The sequence below is a fragment of the Podarcis filfolensis genome (assembly GCF_964270895.1).
Source record: "Podarcis filfolensis genome assembly, chromosome: 1".
Classification (NCBI taxonomy): Eukaryota; Metazoa; Chordata; class Lepidosauria; order Squamata; family Lacertidae; genus Podarcis; species Podarcis filfolensis.
In genome coordinates, this window is record NC_139604.1 from 48,402,238 (window position 1) to 48,416,000 (window position 13,763).

The 13,763-nt window shown below is 40.7% G+C and overlaps 1 protein-coding gene across 2 annotated transcripts in view; it reads left to right on the top strand.

The window, feature by feature from the left end:
* CNTNAP5 (contactin associated protein family member 5) overlaps positions 1–13,763 on the top strand; it is a 311,049-nt gene that overhangs the window by 183,763 nt on the left and 113,523 nt on the right. For both annotated transcript variants that reach the window (XM_083584551.1, XM_083584552.1), the window contains one exon: positions 119–225. In XM_083584551.1, coding sequence (XP_083440677.1) covers positions 119–225 — 107 coding nt within the window. The remainder of the gene's footprint in view (positions 1–118; positions 226–13,763) is intronic.

Sequence of the window (13,763 nt, forward strand, 5' to 3'; positions counted from 1 at the left end):
AAAGTTATGCAAAGGGCAATATGTTGCACATTTCATTGCATATGTAATCTGGTTAAAAGCAGCTAATACCTTTGTTGTTGCTCTTGCTGAACTGTCCTTTCTCACCCTCCTCACCCAGGTGTCTACCAGACTACTGTGAACACGGAGGTGAATGCTCCCAATCCTGGACAACATTCCATTGTGATTGTGGTGAAACTGGCTACACAGGAACAACCTGCCATAATTGTAAGTGGATCACAATCTAAATGACTGTAGCGTAAAAGCACAGAGGGGAATTTATCATTTAGCAAAAATGCAAAGTGTTTCTGTTACACAGGCTCAAGAAATGGAACGTTTGGAAGTTAATTCACACCCCAGTCCTACATTAGAAAAAAATTAATCACAAAATTCAATGAGACCTACTTGTAAGTAGGTATACAAAGCTGGGGCCCAGGCACTGAGCTTAAACATCTATGCCCACAGTAATTTCAAATATTTGTTAAAAGATCACAGACCTTGATCGTTCACCAAGCCTGAAGTCTAGAGGCAAGTTAAGCATGTTCCTGGCGTGCACTTGGATAATGCCTGGATGGGGTGAGTAGAGATAATATTGAAAGAATCTTGCAAGGGGTGCTCAGGGAGAGGAGAGCAAGCAAAGAAGAAACCAAAATAAAATTAAAACCTGATCTTTGAAAGATTGGTAGGGAATCCAAAAGTGTGTAAAGGGGAATTGAAAAAAATGACCAATGAGAAGGCATCAGAACAAAAACGGATTGAGTAAAGTCGGGGAAACTTCTAGTGATTAGTAGATTTGAGCAGGTATTCAAACAAAGATATAGGTAGTTAAATTGGAAGGATGCTGGTAGTCGATCTAGAAGGTTGACCTAGAAGAATGGCCTTCCTGAATGGATTTGCCTTTTGAGAACAAGTTATATCACTTGAGGTTTTTAGCTTATCCTGGAAGTGTCATTTGTTGTTGTTGTTGTGGTGGTGGTGGTGGTGGTGGTGGTGGTGGTGGTGGTGTTTTGCAATTCTGAATTGGTTGAAGGATCCTATCTCTGTCTAAACTAGAGTCTTCAGGATTTCAAAATCCTGTAGCATAGTGTCGTTTTGTTTATAAATCAATTATCTCATTATCTCACTTGCCCCTTCTTGGGCAAGGTTCTTGAGCAGGTGGCGGCAAGCCAGATTCTCAGGCACTTTGGAAGGAAACTGATTTTCTAGATCCATTTCAGCCGGGTTCCTTTGGAGTGGCTGTCCAAGTTGGGGGTGGGTGGTTGTTTCCATAGGGTGCTGATTGGGGAGTGCTCCAACTACAACAAAAATAATCATTTTTGCAAGCTAGCTTCCTGAGGAGGAAATAACTTATTGGATCCTCATGACCTCCCTAGTCAGAAGGCCAAGCATAGAGAAATTAATTACAAGGCTGGTTATATTATAGAACCAAAGCAGGGCGAGGAGTGTCATTTCCTATGTTCATCCACTTCAGTCAAACATATCTTTGGCTGAATTCTGAGGACAAAATGGAGGCCACTATCAAAAGCCACATAACATGAGCAGCTGGGGAAAGAAGGCAACAGGCACGGCCTCATTTCCTCACTGTCTAAATAATTACAGGGAGAGGCAGAAGGTGTTGCATAAAATTAGTGGGCTGCAGGCAATGGCTTTGAGATGGAAACAAATCTCCTTCGTACCTGCTTCATTTCCTGCTGAAAGAGACCAAATCAAATTAACCTGAGAATCACAGCACCCCATCTGACTATTCTTTCCATGGCCTGCAGTATACAGTAGTGTGAAACGCGGCTAACAAATGCAATAATTAGCAACAACATAGTAAAGGTAAAGGGACCCCTGACCATTAGATCCAGTCGTGGTCAACTCTGGGGTTGCGGCGCTCATCTCGCTTTATTGGCCAAGGAAGCTGGCATACAGCTTCTGGGTCATGTGGCCAGCAGGACTAAGCCGCTTCTGGCGAACCAGAGCAGCGCACGGAAACGCCGTTTACCTTCCCGCCGGAGCGGTACCTATTTATCTACTTGCACTTTGACGTGCTTCCGAACTGCTAGGTTGGCAGGAGCAGGGACCGAGCAACAGGAGCTCACCCCATCGTGGGGATTCGAATCGCTGACCTTCTGATTGGCAAGTCCTAGGCTCTGTGGTTTAACCTGCAGCGCCACCCGCATCCCTAACAACAACATGCACCCCAGCTAACTGGCATATATGGAGAACATTCCTGTTTGGTCACATAGCTGGTATCTAGCTAATCTCACATTGCTACATAGGAAGGGTGGGATAGGAATCAGCATGGTGTGTATCCACATGTCCCATCCCTGAGTGGCCTGCCTCCCCCCCTCCCCCGTGGCTCTAACTGCAATTCATTTGCCCATTGTACTCTGCTAGATGGAGGCACTTTTTCATTTTCTTTTCTTTTGCGGTGGTGTTCCTTTATTGCATTCAGTACAGGTAAACCCCGAGAGCTTGGATGATAGGGTTCTTTTTGGCAGATTTCAACATGAACAATAGCTGAAGGTATTTGTTTCACAGAAATAGATGAAAATGTACTTACCCAACAGAACATTTGTACTAAATTGACATATTTCTAGGTATGGATGTTTGAGTTTTTAAAAATACTCATTTCCCACTTTACATGCTGCATGAACCATGTAATGATTCTGAAAAGTATTTTTGTTCTGGCTTTTGAAAGCAATCTGTGGTGAGCTGCGCTTGAACGAGACCTGGGTTGCAGTGTTTCAGACTTGAACTTTCACATAGCAATGCAATTTTGTTTTATTAGAAACAGAGGCATGTTTCAGAGTAGCACTTTTGAAATGAAGATCACGGCAATTCAATTTTTGCCAACTCCAAGATATGCTTTCATTTTATGAAACTGTCCTCTTTGTGTGTAGGGAGGAGAATCAGTAGCACTACAAAGACATATGGTAACTGATGCTCTTAATAGTCTCTCAGAAGCCTAAACTGGAGCATTGGCTCTTATTGTCCTCATGGAGTCTGAAGCATTTTTGGTTTTTTTCTGTTTTTGTTAATGGTTGCTAGTTCCATTTTCTCAGGTGCTAAAGTTTGGTGAAGCACCTGGAGAAGGACAAAGTAAAATGCACATGCGGAATGGACTAATTTAAAGTCAAGTCTATTTTTCTGCATTTTTTCCTTGACATTTGTTTTTCCCCAAGATCTGTTTGTCAAGTGTGCAGCTTGATCCACAGTTCAACATCCTGATCTGCACACTGATCCAAGACTGGTGAAATGAATATGTGCTCTCCAAAACGTGGAGCAAACTGGAATCCTCACCATCATTACGTGCATAATAATGCATATAATATGAAATAAATGTTGGTATTTGTAATGGAACCAATAAAGCCAATAGCTCAAGTCTCATTAAGATCAAGGAGTGAAATGGGATTGGGGGGGGGGGATACTGTACAGATAAGTCTGACATTATGATTTTCAGAAAATTCAATCCCTAACACTGGCTGACTATAGAAATGTTTTCTTCTGCATTATATTCAACATTGTGAAATCTTCCACTTTCCCACTACAGATCACAGGAGTCTTCAGAGCCTCAGGGTTCTCTTGCTATTAGAAACCACCTTGTAAGCTCTCCACTTGGATGAATTCTGAGCTTTTCTTATTCTCAGAGCCCTCCTGAGATCTGTTTATTTAAACAGTCTTGCTTCCCCATTAATCCTCTATTCCTTCATAGAATCATAGAATTGTAGAGTTGGAAGGGACCCTAGTATAACCCCCTGCAATGCAGGAAACTCAGCTAAAACATCAATGACAGAGGACCATCCAACCTCTGCTTTAAAATCTCCAAAGAAGGAGAGTCCACAACAACCCTAGAGAGTCCATTCCACTTTTGAACAGATCTTCAATTAACCCTTCCTCTCCATGATTTGTCACTGGGTTGGCTAGCCCTGGAATCACCTTTTCCTTCCTCCCATGGCATGTCCTAAGTTAGAGTGGCAAGTCTTGTCTATAGAGCCTAGCTTTCTGCCCTTTTCTTTTTAGGCTTTTCCTTCTCCATCCTATCTCCACCCTTGCTTCCTGAAACACAAATTCTTGTTTTTCCTTTCTTCCACTGTCACTACTGACATTCATCTCTCCACTCTGGAGTTCATCCTGCCATCCATAGATTATATATTCCCTTGGTGATGTAACAGAAATAACTTCTCCCTTATGTTCTGAAAGATGTCAGCATGTCCAAACATCATGCTATGAGATATTTAACAAAAATTATTACAGTCCCTGATATTTGAATCAGTACATGCTAATCTTATACATACAAAAAAGGTCTCTTAACAAGTTTCCTTTGCTGCCAGAGGGATGTTCCCTACCAAAAGAAAAAGAAAAGGAAATGTCAGACAATTTCCAATATAACATATGCAGAATATTAACACAGCTCCATAAATGGAAATTTCATCCCACAGGAAATGCCAACATTTCAACATTCATTTTGGCTCTACGTTGAAATGAAATACTCAGATGTACCAATATTCAGGTAGACTGAACGTTCTGCTTTGGTAAGTGTCATTTGATAGATGAATACTTTCCCCCACCCAGCCACCATGAAAACCTGGCTTATTTTCTCTCACTAAAATGACATTTCTAACTGGAATAAATTTGATTGGGATATCTTGATTGTTTCCATGAAACAGGAACCACATTGACCCAAAGAAAGGTGTGTGTGTGTTAACTACATGTGGTATAATTTACATTCCTTATATTTTTAAATGTCCTTATGGTTAAAATTAAAGCATTTATCAAGGAGTAGCCAATAACTATTTTATTTAAGAACAGTGTGTGCTTACTAAGTAGCTATTACATTGTTTAGCGACATAGTGTCAGCAAGTGCCTCTCTTGCTATCATGTCTTGATAATGTCTCATCTTAATGGGGTACTTGACTGCTGTGAGAAGATACATCCAACAGTAGGCAGACCATAATTCCCTAATGGAACAAACAGTTTTAGTGGCTGCCATGTATAGACTATTAGGTATGCCTTTTAGTCACTTGTGAAGTACCAATTTAAGAAGGGATGGTATGGTTACATGCCACACCCAATCACCCGCAAGTGGTAGAAAGATTCCAGGGGGTTCCAGGCACTCACGTAGGGTTTGTGTTTCCGTCAGAAATTAGGCACAGCAGAGACTGCATTGTCTTTATGAAATATAGATTATTTACACATATTTAAACCTGCATCTAGATGGAGAGGGTTCAGGGAATTCATATCACAGGAGAGTCATTTGTTGTCCTCCAAAGAGTAACCAGCTCAGACCCACAAGCAGATGAATCAGCCATGCTGCCTCTGCCTCATGGTGAAGATGTCTTCTTTTTCAGTGCCACATGACATTCTGCCCACTTCCTCCTTCTTCCCAGCACCACTTGCAGAAACAACTCCCCCCTTTCACTTTCTGCATTGGCCACTGTCACCCAGGCAACCTTTGTTTTCCAAGCCTATTGCAAAGCACCCACATTTCCCCCCGCAGCCCACATCATGGCCCACTGTAACCTTGGCAACTCTTGTTTGTGCAATATTTGAGGGGTGAAGTTATCAACTCTGAGGAGATGCAGTAGGGAAGGGTTTTAGCCTCAACATCAACTCTAGGTGACTTCACTCCCACAGATGCCCAAATGTACAGGGAGGTCAGCTTCCAAACATCTCCACAACATGATAAGCTTGTGTTCTGTTAGCATAATCTTCAGAGACCAAGGACTCCAGCCTGGAAGCCATAACAGAACCACAGTTCCCCTGGTGTCATTGGCGCCAATAGTTAATAGATCTTCCTTCTGTGGAGTTGGATCTAGCCACCCATAGTCAGCTGCTGCTTTATTTATGCTTCAGTAAGTTATCTGTGGCTGAAGCATCATTTGAGCCTGCTGTGCTTGTATGTGACTCTCCAACCTGAGCTCCAGTTGGAGCTATCCTAGATCTGGACTCTTGCTACCACTCAATATTTCTGTGCAACCATCATCTGGAACAGAACAAATTGGGACTCTTAATTCCATAATGGATTTTGAAATAATTCCCATTTGAGACACTTGACCATTAAGTAATTTTGATGCCATCTAAATCCTATATGTTTATCTCTACTATTAATTACTTGCCAAGTTTCTCACTGTGACTGTGCATTTCTCTGTGTTTTTGCTTCTCATGTTTCAAACAAGGGATACACTAGAGATGTACTTTTAGCTCTGCAAAGGGCCACATGATATATGCTGTGTAACCCTATGCATTTCTATTCAGTATGTCCCATTGAACATATGTATAGGATTTCAACCTTTAAGAATCCCCTCACCCAAAGTAAGCTTTTCCCCCTCTTTTCCTGATTTTTCTTCTTCTTTTTGTATTCTATTACTTTTGCTCTTGAATAATTTTTGAATTTCTCACACTGACAAGTGCTGCTGAGCCAGCTGTGCTTGGCTAGTTTTGTTTCCCATCACCCTTTATTCCCAATCAATAAAGCATATGTGGATTTTTTGAAACCCAGCTTGAAACATGAAGCCTTGCTTCTACCTGTGTGAATAATACTCCAAATGGCTGCCATCTCACTGGAAGGGGAAATGTCAAAATGAAGTAAACACATTCTATGCCTTGAAAAGAAGACAAGAAAAATGAATTACCTTGGTTTCCTTTTTCTCTCCCTCTCCCCTTCTCATATATATATATATATATATATATATATATATATATATATATATGCACACACTCATGTGGGCGCACACACATATGCACAGCCATTAATTCATCTGAATCTGTTCAGTGGCACCCTAGGTAAATATTAAAACATATCCTGGGTGTCAGAGCCTTAACTTGGGTGTGGGCAGGGGGCACTGGGCAGCGTGGGGCTTGCGTCTGCCAGCCACCTCCCCCTGAACAGCTCAACAGCTATGGGGGAGACAGCGTGTGGACTCCTTGGAGGCTCTGCACTGCTCGAAAAAGCAACACAGGCCTGCAGAACCGCAGAGTGGAATGGGGCTCAGGCGCTGGGATTCTGGCACACCCTGCCCTATCCCGCCCCACAGGCCCCTTGCCCCCCCTTTACATGGCGCGTACACTCCACCCAGGCACCCAAGCGGCTAGCTATGCCCCTGCTGGGTGTTTCAAATATGTGCTAGCAGGATCTGTGCACTGTTAAAAGCTGAAATGACTATGACATCGATACTGAAAACTTTTAACACAAAATTTGATTGGACTAGAAAAAAATGGTTGCAAAAAGGGCCAGAAGTTGTATCAAAGTCTGAAATCTGAAATTCAGGTTTTGAATTTGTGGATTTGTTTTTCAAGTGTCAAAAAAGCATCTCTCTCTCACACACACCAATCACAAAAGCGTCCCTTAAAAATAAGATTTGTATATGAGCTCTTTCTCTTTCAGTGTTCATTGTTCCTTCTTTGTTAGGTTTTATTACACCAGAGGGAAGGGGGTTCGACTCTTTGCCCCAAACTCAACTTTCTCTGCAGCTTTTTTGTGATGAGAAAGAGACAAAAAATGGAAATGGAACTCTAGGATATGAACCCTTTCCCTTATCCACCAGGGCCCAAGATGGCATTCTAAAAGCCCATTAAAGCTTTTGCACCAATAATGTTTTTAGGTGCCATAAGACTCTTCCCTGTGTTTTCTGCATCACACTAAAAGAACTGGCCTTCTGGAAAGATAATAATGTAATCAAAACAACCCTTCATGTACAGTCAACTTTAGGCTCTAAATTTCTTGATATTTTTTTTTAAAAGCTATATTTGCACACAAGAAAAACTGTAGTATTCTTTTCTTTTGGTACCATATCAGTAAATATGTATTTTTAACAAGAGGAAAATGAGCCATCTGTCATCCCAGAACACCACAGCAGGAACTTTATTAGTCTGTCAACAGTGGGGCCTGTCAAATTCAGTTCTTCAATAGCACAGATTTCATTTCTTTTTGGCATTTAACATGACAATTGTATTAGGAGGGTGAGCATGACAGTCACTTCTGTTAAGTTCACTGCCTGCCTCTTAACGGTTCTGCTATGAGAGCAACAAGAAGAGAGGGAGAAACCTTCCTCCCACTCCTTATTCCTTTATTTGTTGTTACTGAAAATGGCATTTCATCCAGCACCCATTATTACAAAGATGCCTGATTATGCCTGTCAGAGTAGGCAGATAAACATTGTCAGTGACATTCAGCCACAGGGGAAGGAATCTATCTGGATGTAAGGAACCCCGGGCAGAGAAATAAGGGGACATGGGCATGAAGGGCTTTGAAATAATGGGGAATTTCTGCACTGGATTCACAAGCTAGCATGAATGTCGTGTAAGGACTTAATGAAAGGTATTACATAAGCTGAACAGTGAAGTGAATGGTGGTAGTGAGAAGGCTGGGCATGTTTGTCAGTGGAAGGCCATAGAGGAGACAGTTGCGGTACTCAAGCAGGAGATGACCAAAGTGTTAGAGTTTTCTCAGCAACAGCAGCAGCAAGGTGCAGATGAAGATTTCTAGCTTTGTAATCTTCTTGTGTAGGAAGAAGTAGCATGTGGGACCAAATATGAGGAGAAACTGAGAGGGAGGAGACAAACACCTGGCCAGTGCTTTGAGCCTAACCTAGAAGGTGGGTCACGATGTCATTCAGGGAAATCGAGAGCATATGAGGATCAGCATGCTCAGGGGAGAAATGTGAGAATGTCACAAACTGTGAGTTTGCCAATCCCATTCAGCCCTCAGAATACTGTCACTGGTTTATGGTGAAAATGACAATTTAAATGAGCTATTGCTGTTGGGTAGGCATCACTACTGAGCTAATGGTGTTGACAAATTGTCACCCTCTGCTGAGTATTTCTTTCTTGTTCCACACCTTATTGCAATGCTGTCACAGATGTCTCTCTTATATTTTCCTTCATCCCTTCCCTAGCACTGATTGGCTTACATGATTGCAACCCAGTATCTTATTAATGGGTTATGCCCAATTAAATAATACATAGAATATATCAGTTTAAATAAATAGCTTTATATTACTCATGTTTATTATTTTCACTGTATTTACTCTGAATATGACTTAGTTGGATATACCCTGTTGCATTGCTTGACCATCACTGATGGAATGAAGGTTAGTTCTGGAGGCCCCATCTGGTGCAAAATTCAGTGACTAGCCTGCTTGTGGAGGCAGAATTACTGCCAGCATATAATATCCTGCTTCCAGTATTTGCACTGGCTGTCATTCTGCTCCTGGACTCCAAGTCCAAGGTATTGGTACTAACTTATATGTCCCTATACAACTCTATACAACTTCGGACCAAGTTACTAAGCCTTATCCCTTAAACACCCAATAGATCACTGTGTTCTGTGGAAGGGTTTCTCCTGCAAGCTTGAAAAAGATCAGAAGCCCCTGTTCTATGGCATAGTGTTTCTATTGAGATATGAAAGTGCCCACTATCTTCACTTTCCAGAAACAATTGAAGACATTTTTCTTCAAACAGGCTTTCCCAGCTGGATAAAGGGGTCTTTGCCACAAGATTCTGCTTGTTAGGGTTTGAGTCTTGTTTTCAATGCATTTTTTGTGTGTGCTTAAAAAAATAAATATGTGGAAATCAGCACAAAATGGTGGTTTATAAGGTGATTGATAGATCAATAATCATAATCAATACAGTGAAGAAGAGCCAAATTTCAAATTTTAACAACCAGATGCTATCTACACCACTGGAAAAAATAAGTTGTAGCTCCGACAAACAAAAAAAGAAAGAAAAAAGAAAAAAGAGAGAGAAGAAGATTAAGAGGAAGTTTAGACATTCACAAAGAAAATTGGGTACTGTTCACACATTGTGTTACTACCGCAGGTGTAAAGTCCTGAATCTCTTGTTTTAGCATGGCAGCCACCCACATACTGACGTGTGGGAGGGACCACATGTTATTCCTGAATGGCTCTGAAAAAACATCCTAAACCACACATTCTCATTGCCTCTGGCTATCATAGCCACATGATACTGTATTTCTGGTGCCAGAAAACTAATTAAGGAAATCAAAGATAAGGAAGTGAAATATTGGCCCACAATGTTATATTTTGAGAGTGTGAATATTTTAAAAAAACAACAACATGAAAAGGGAATCAGTTCCTTCATTTCATCTCTGTTTTTATCTCTTTGAAAACAATTATGTTTCTCTGGGAGAGTGTTATGCCATTTTAAGGCCAGTGCGTACGTTACACTCTGCTTTGGTTTTCAGGATGTGGATTCCCCCACCGTTGGTTTGTGTGATAACCTCCAAAGGACTCTTTTGTTGGCAATAATGCTTCATTATACCATCTGCCTGCATTCCTAATGAGTGACTTCACATCTTTCGTTCATATTTCAAAGAAATCATATGATTTTGCTCCAGCAAGCAAAAATTATTAATAGGCCAGTGATGTAGAGCAGGTTCTAGAAACATCCATAACCCACAGCCAACTCAGTATATACATTTCTGTTTAATTATTTTTCTGCCCTGTATCTGTCAATGCAATATAAGAGGTATATTTAACAAGGCCCCTAAGTGGCAACATAAGGTGTCCTTTAGTGAAAACATTCACAGATTCAATAAGTGAACTGTATGAGAATTGCCAATTTTACATACTTCCCACCACTCTCTCTCTGATGTACATCCCCTCTGTGTGTGGGAAAGAGCCATAGATCATTGCCAGAGTACATGCTGTGCATGGAAAAGGTCCTATGATCAAACTTCAGCATCTCTCAGTAGAGGTAGGAAAGAGACATGTCTGAAGACCTGGAGTGCTGCAGCCAGTTGGTATAAACTTGCTACACCAAGACAGAAGGACTAATTGATCTGGCAGCTTCATATGTCCAGATTTAACCCAGATTTACAGAAGCCTTCTTGGTTTCTGATTTAATCCCAGAATGTCCCACATTTCCTTAGGACGTCCTTGTTTTCCTCTGAGAAATTTTGTAGGGTATGGAGTTATGCAACCCCCAAGCCAATGAGATAAGTAACTATACAACCTTTGGAAGACATCTGAAGTCAGCCCTGTATAGTTTTATTATGTTTTTATATATGTTGGAAGCTGTCTAGACTGGCTGGGTCTAGACAGATAGGTGGGGTATAAATAATAAAATTGTTGCTGCTGCTGCTGTTGATAATTTCCATCAGAGAAATGTTGGAAGGTATGAAAATGCTACTACCAGATTAGTTCTTTCTTTTGCCATGTGAAGCTTCATTAGAGCAAGTGGTGAGACAGAACTAAATGTTGCTATTTTCCTTGAGCCTCAAGTTCCTCTGAACTTACAACTCTTCCTATCTCATTGATGACTCGTTTTATGTCTCCCTCCAATCCCCAAACCGCCACATCTAGCAGTGTAAACAATTCTCCACTGTGTGCTAATTTCCAAATTTGTTTTTAGCATTTCTTGCCTTTCCTCTTGAGAACTCAAGGCTGCTAACCACAACAATAAAGCCATGTATTAACAATTAAGCACATTATTTAAAATGTAGCACCAATGCAGAAGGAAAGAAAAATACGACTGCAAAAAAAAAAAAGATGTTAAAACCCAGAATTACAAATGAAAATGGTTTCCTAAAGATGTAGTCTTGAACCAACTTCTGAAAGGACATGAATGAAGCAGTAAGCTGGTCTTTCCTTCAAAGGGAGGTCCAGAACATAGGCATAAACCACATGGAAGGTCTGCTCCATGTTGCCAACTGTACACTTTTCTGGGGAATTTGGGACATCTAGGAAGGGCTCCCTAGATAAGCAGGCTCATACCTTAAAGCCAGTGATGCTTGATTTTGAAGAAATCAGTGGTAGCCACAGAAAAAACTGACTTGGGACACAGCAGGATGACCCTAACTAAAGGTCATCCTTTGATTCAAAAACATACATGAAGTAAATCGAACCCTGATGCTTCCAGTTAATATGCTGACTGTAAACGATTTTGTCCCAACTACTGTGTCAAGCAAAATTGCTCTCTTTGCTCAATCAGCTCCATAAGATCAGGAAGTATATACAGTGGTACCTTGGGTTACATACACTTCAGGTTACAGACTCCACTAACCCAGAAATAGTGCTTCAGGTTAAGAACTTTGCTTCAGGATGAGAACAGAAATTGTGCTCCGGCAGCACGGTAGCAGCAGGAGGCCCCATTAGCTAAAGCGGTGCTTCAGGTTAAGAACAGTTTCAGGTTAAGTACGGACCTCCGGAACGAATTAAGTACTTAATCCAAGGTACCACTGTGTGTGTATGTATGTGTGTGTGTGTGTGTGTGTGTGTATAAACACTACAAAATCATTAGTTGGTTAGTGAAAAGCAGGGCTGTTCATTACTAACATTCTTTAACCATTAGCAGTGTTATTTAGATTTGATCATCTATTTGAAAAGACCTGTTTACTTCAGTTACACAGAAAGAAAGCTACTAGGAAAAGTAGCATAGTATACCTCAAGGGGTTTATGTTCCGCCACACATGCTACACCAGTAAAATCCTGGGGATTTGTGTGTAAACATATCTTAGCGTTTTTCCCAGTCAAAATTACTACACAAATGAAAGCCGCCACCACCACAATATTATGAAGCAGCTAATCTATTAACTGCATTATTTTGATAGCTAGAGGAATCACTGCATTTTTGGAGCCAGGAGCAAAATAAATGGGAATCTTATGAGGTCCCCCTAGCCTCTCATAATCTGTGCTAGCATGCAACTTCTACACAAAGTTCTAGTATGAGTGTTGGATGTGAAATGTGGAAAATTGCAGAGAAGAAATTTGACATTGAAACATCCAATAATGACCCCCAATGCAAATGTTATATGTCGTAATTAGCACCAATAAGCTTTTATTTTTTTATTACAAGAGGGCAAGCATCTGTGTTTGCTTTCATTCTTGCAAGATGTTTCCAAAATATTTTCATCTCCTATGGAAGGAAAACATCTTGATCAATTCGCTATGTGTGGCAGTATGTGCATTTTAGCATTTAACTAGGGGGAAATATAGGAAGCATGCTATTATGGCTAATGAACTCAAATTAATATAGTAAGGATAACAACTGATTTCATCTTAGTTATGTGGAATCAAGGGACATATGTATATAATATATGTAGGCAGAGTTGGAATTTTGGATTGGGGAAAGGAGACAATGCACAGAATCCATGGATCAGCAAAAGGAAATACATCAATATTCCAGTATATACCAGTTTACAGTCCATCACTTTTAGCTTGTACTCAAGGACTTTATCCCTTTAACCATTATTTACAATGTAATCTAAATAATCTCTACTCAGGAGTAAGTCCAGAATTTCCCAGACATTTCTGGGATTTGCCCATCAGAAATAGCGTCCGGGTGGAATTTCTGAAGATTGGCAAAAATGTTTTTTTTTTTGGGGGGGGAATTCCTGGAAGTGTTGAGTTTTTGGTGACTTAATTTTGGAGGGAGATCTTGCAAAAAAAGCTCAACAACTTCACTTTTTGAAACATGGCAACCCAAATTGAATTAAATTGGTATAGGATTGAAGCCTTAGTTGACTCCTACTTGTTTCCTAACAGTTTCTCCTCATCCCTCTCCCTTTTCAAATTCTAGCACCATCTTCAGGATTATTATATGTGAGAAAAATTGACTGCTCTTGAATGATAGCATCTTGATTTAATGAAAGAAAACAACACAGCCAGTTTCTCTGTGAGGGCTGCATTCCTACTGAAGATCTCCAGCAAACAGAGCCCAATTAAAGACTGTTGAGTTTGCTTCCACTTAAACAGGACAATCTGTGGGTAGTTTAAAATGGCACAGAAATGCTTGGTGGTTGCTTATAATCTCACTGTGTG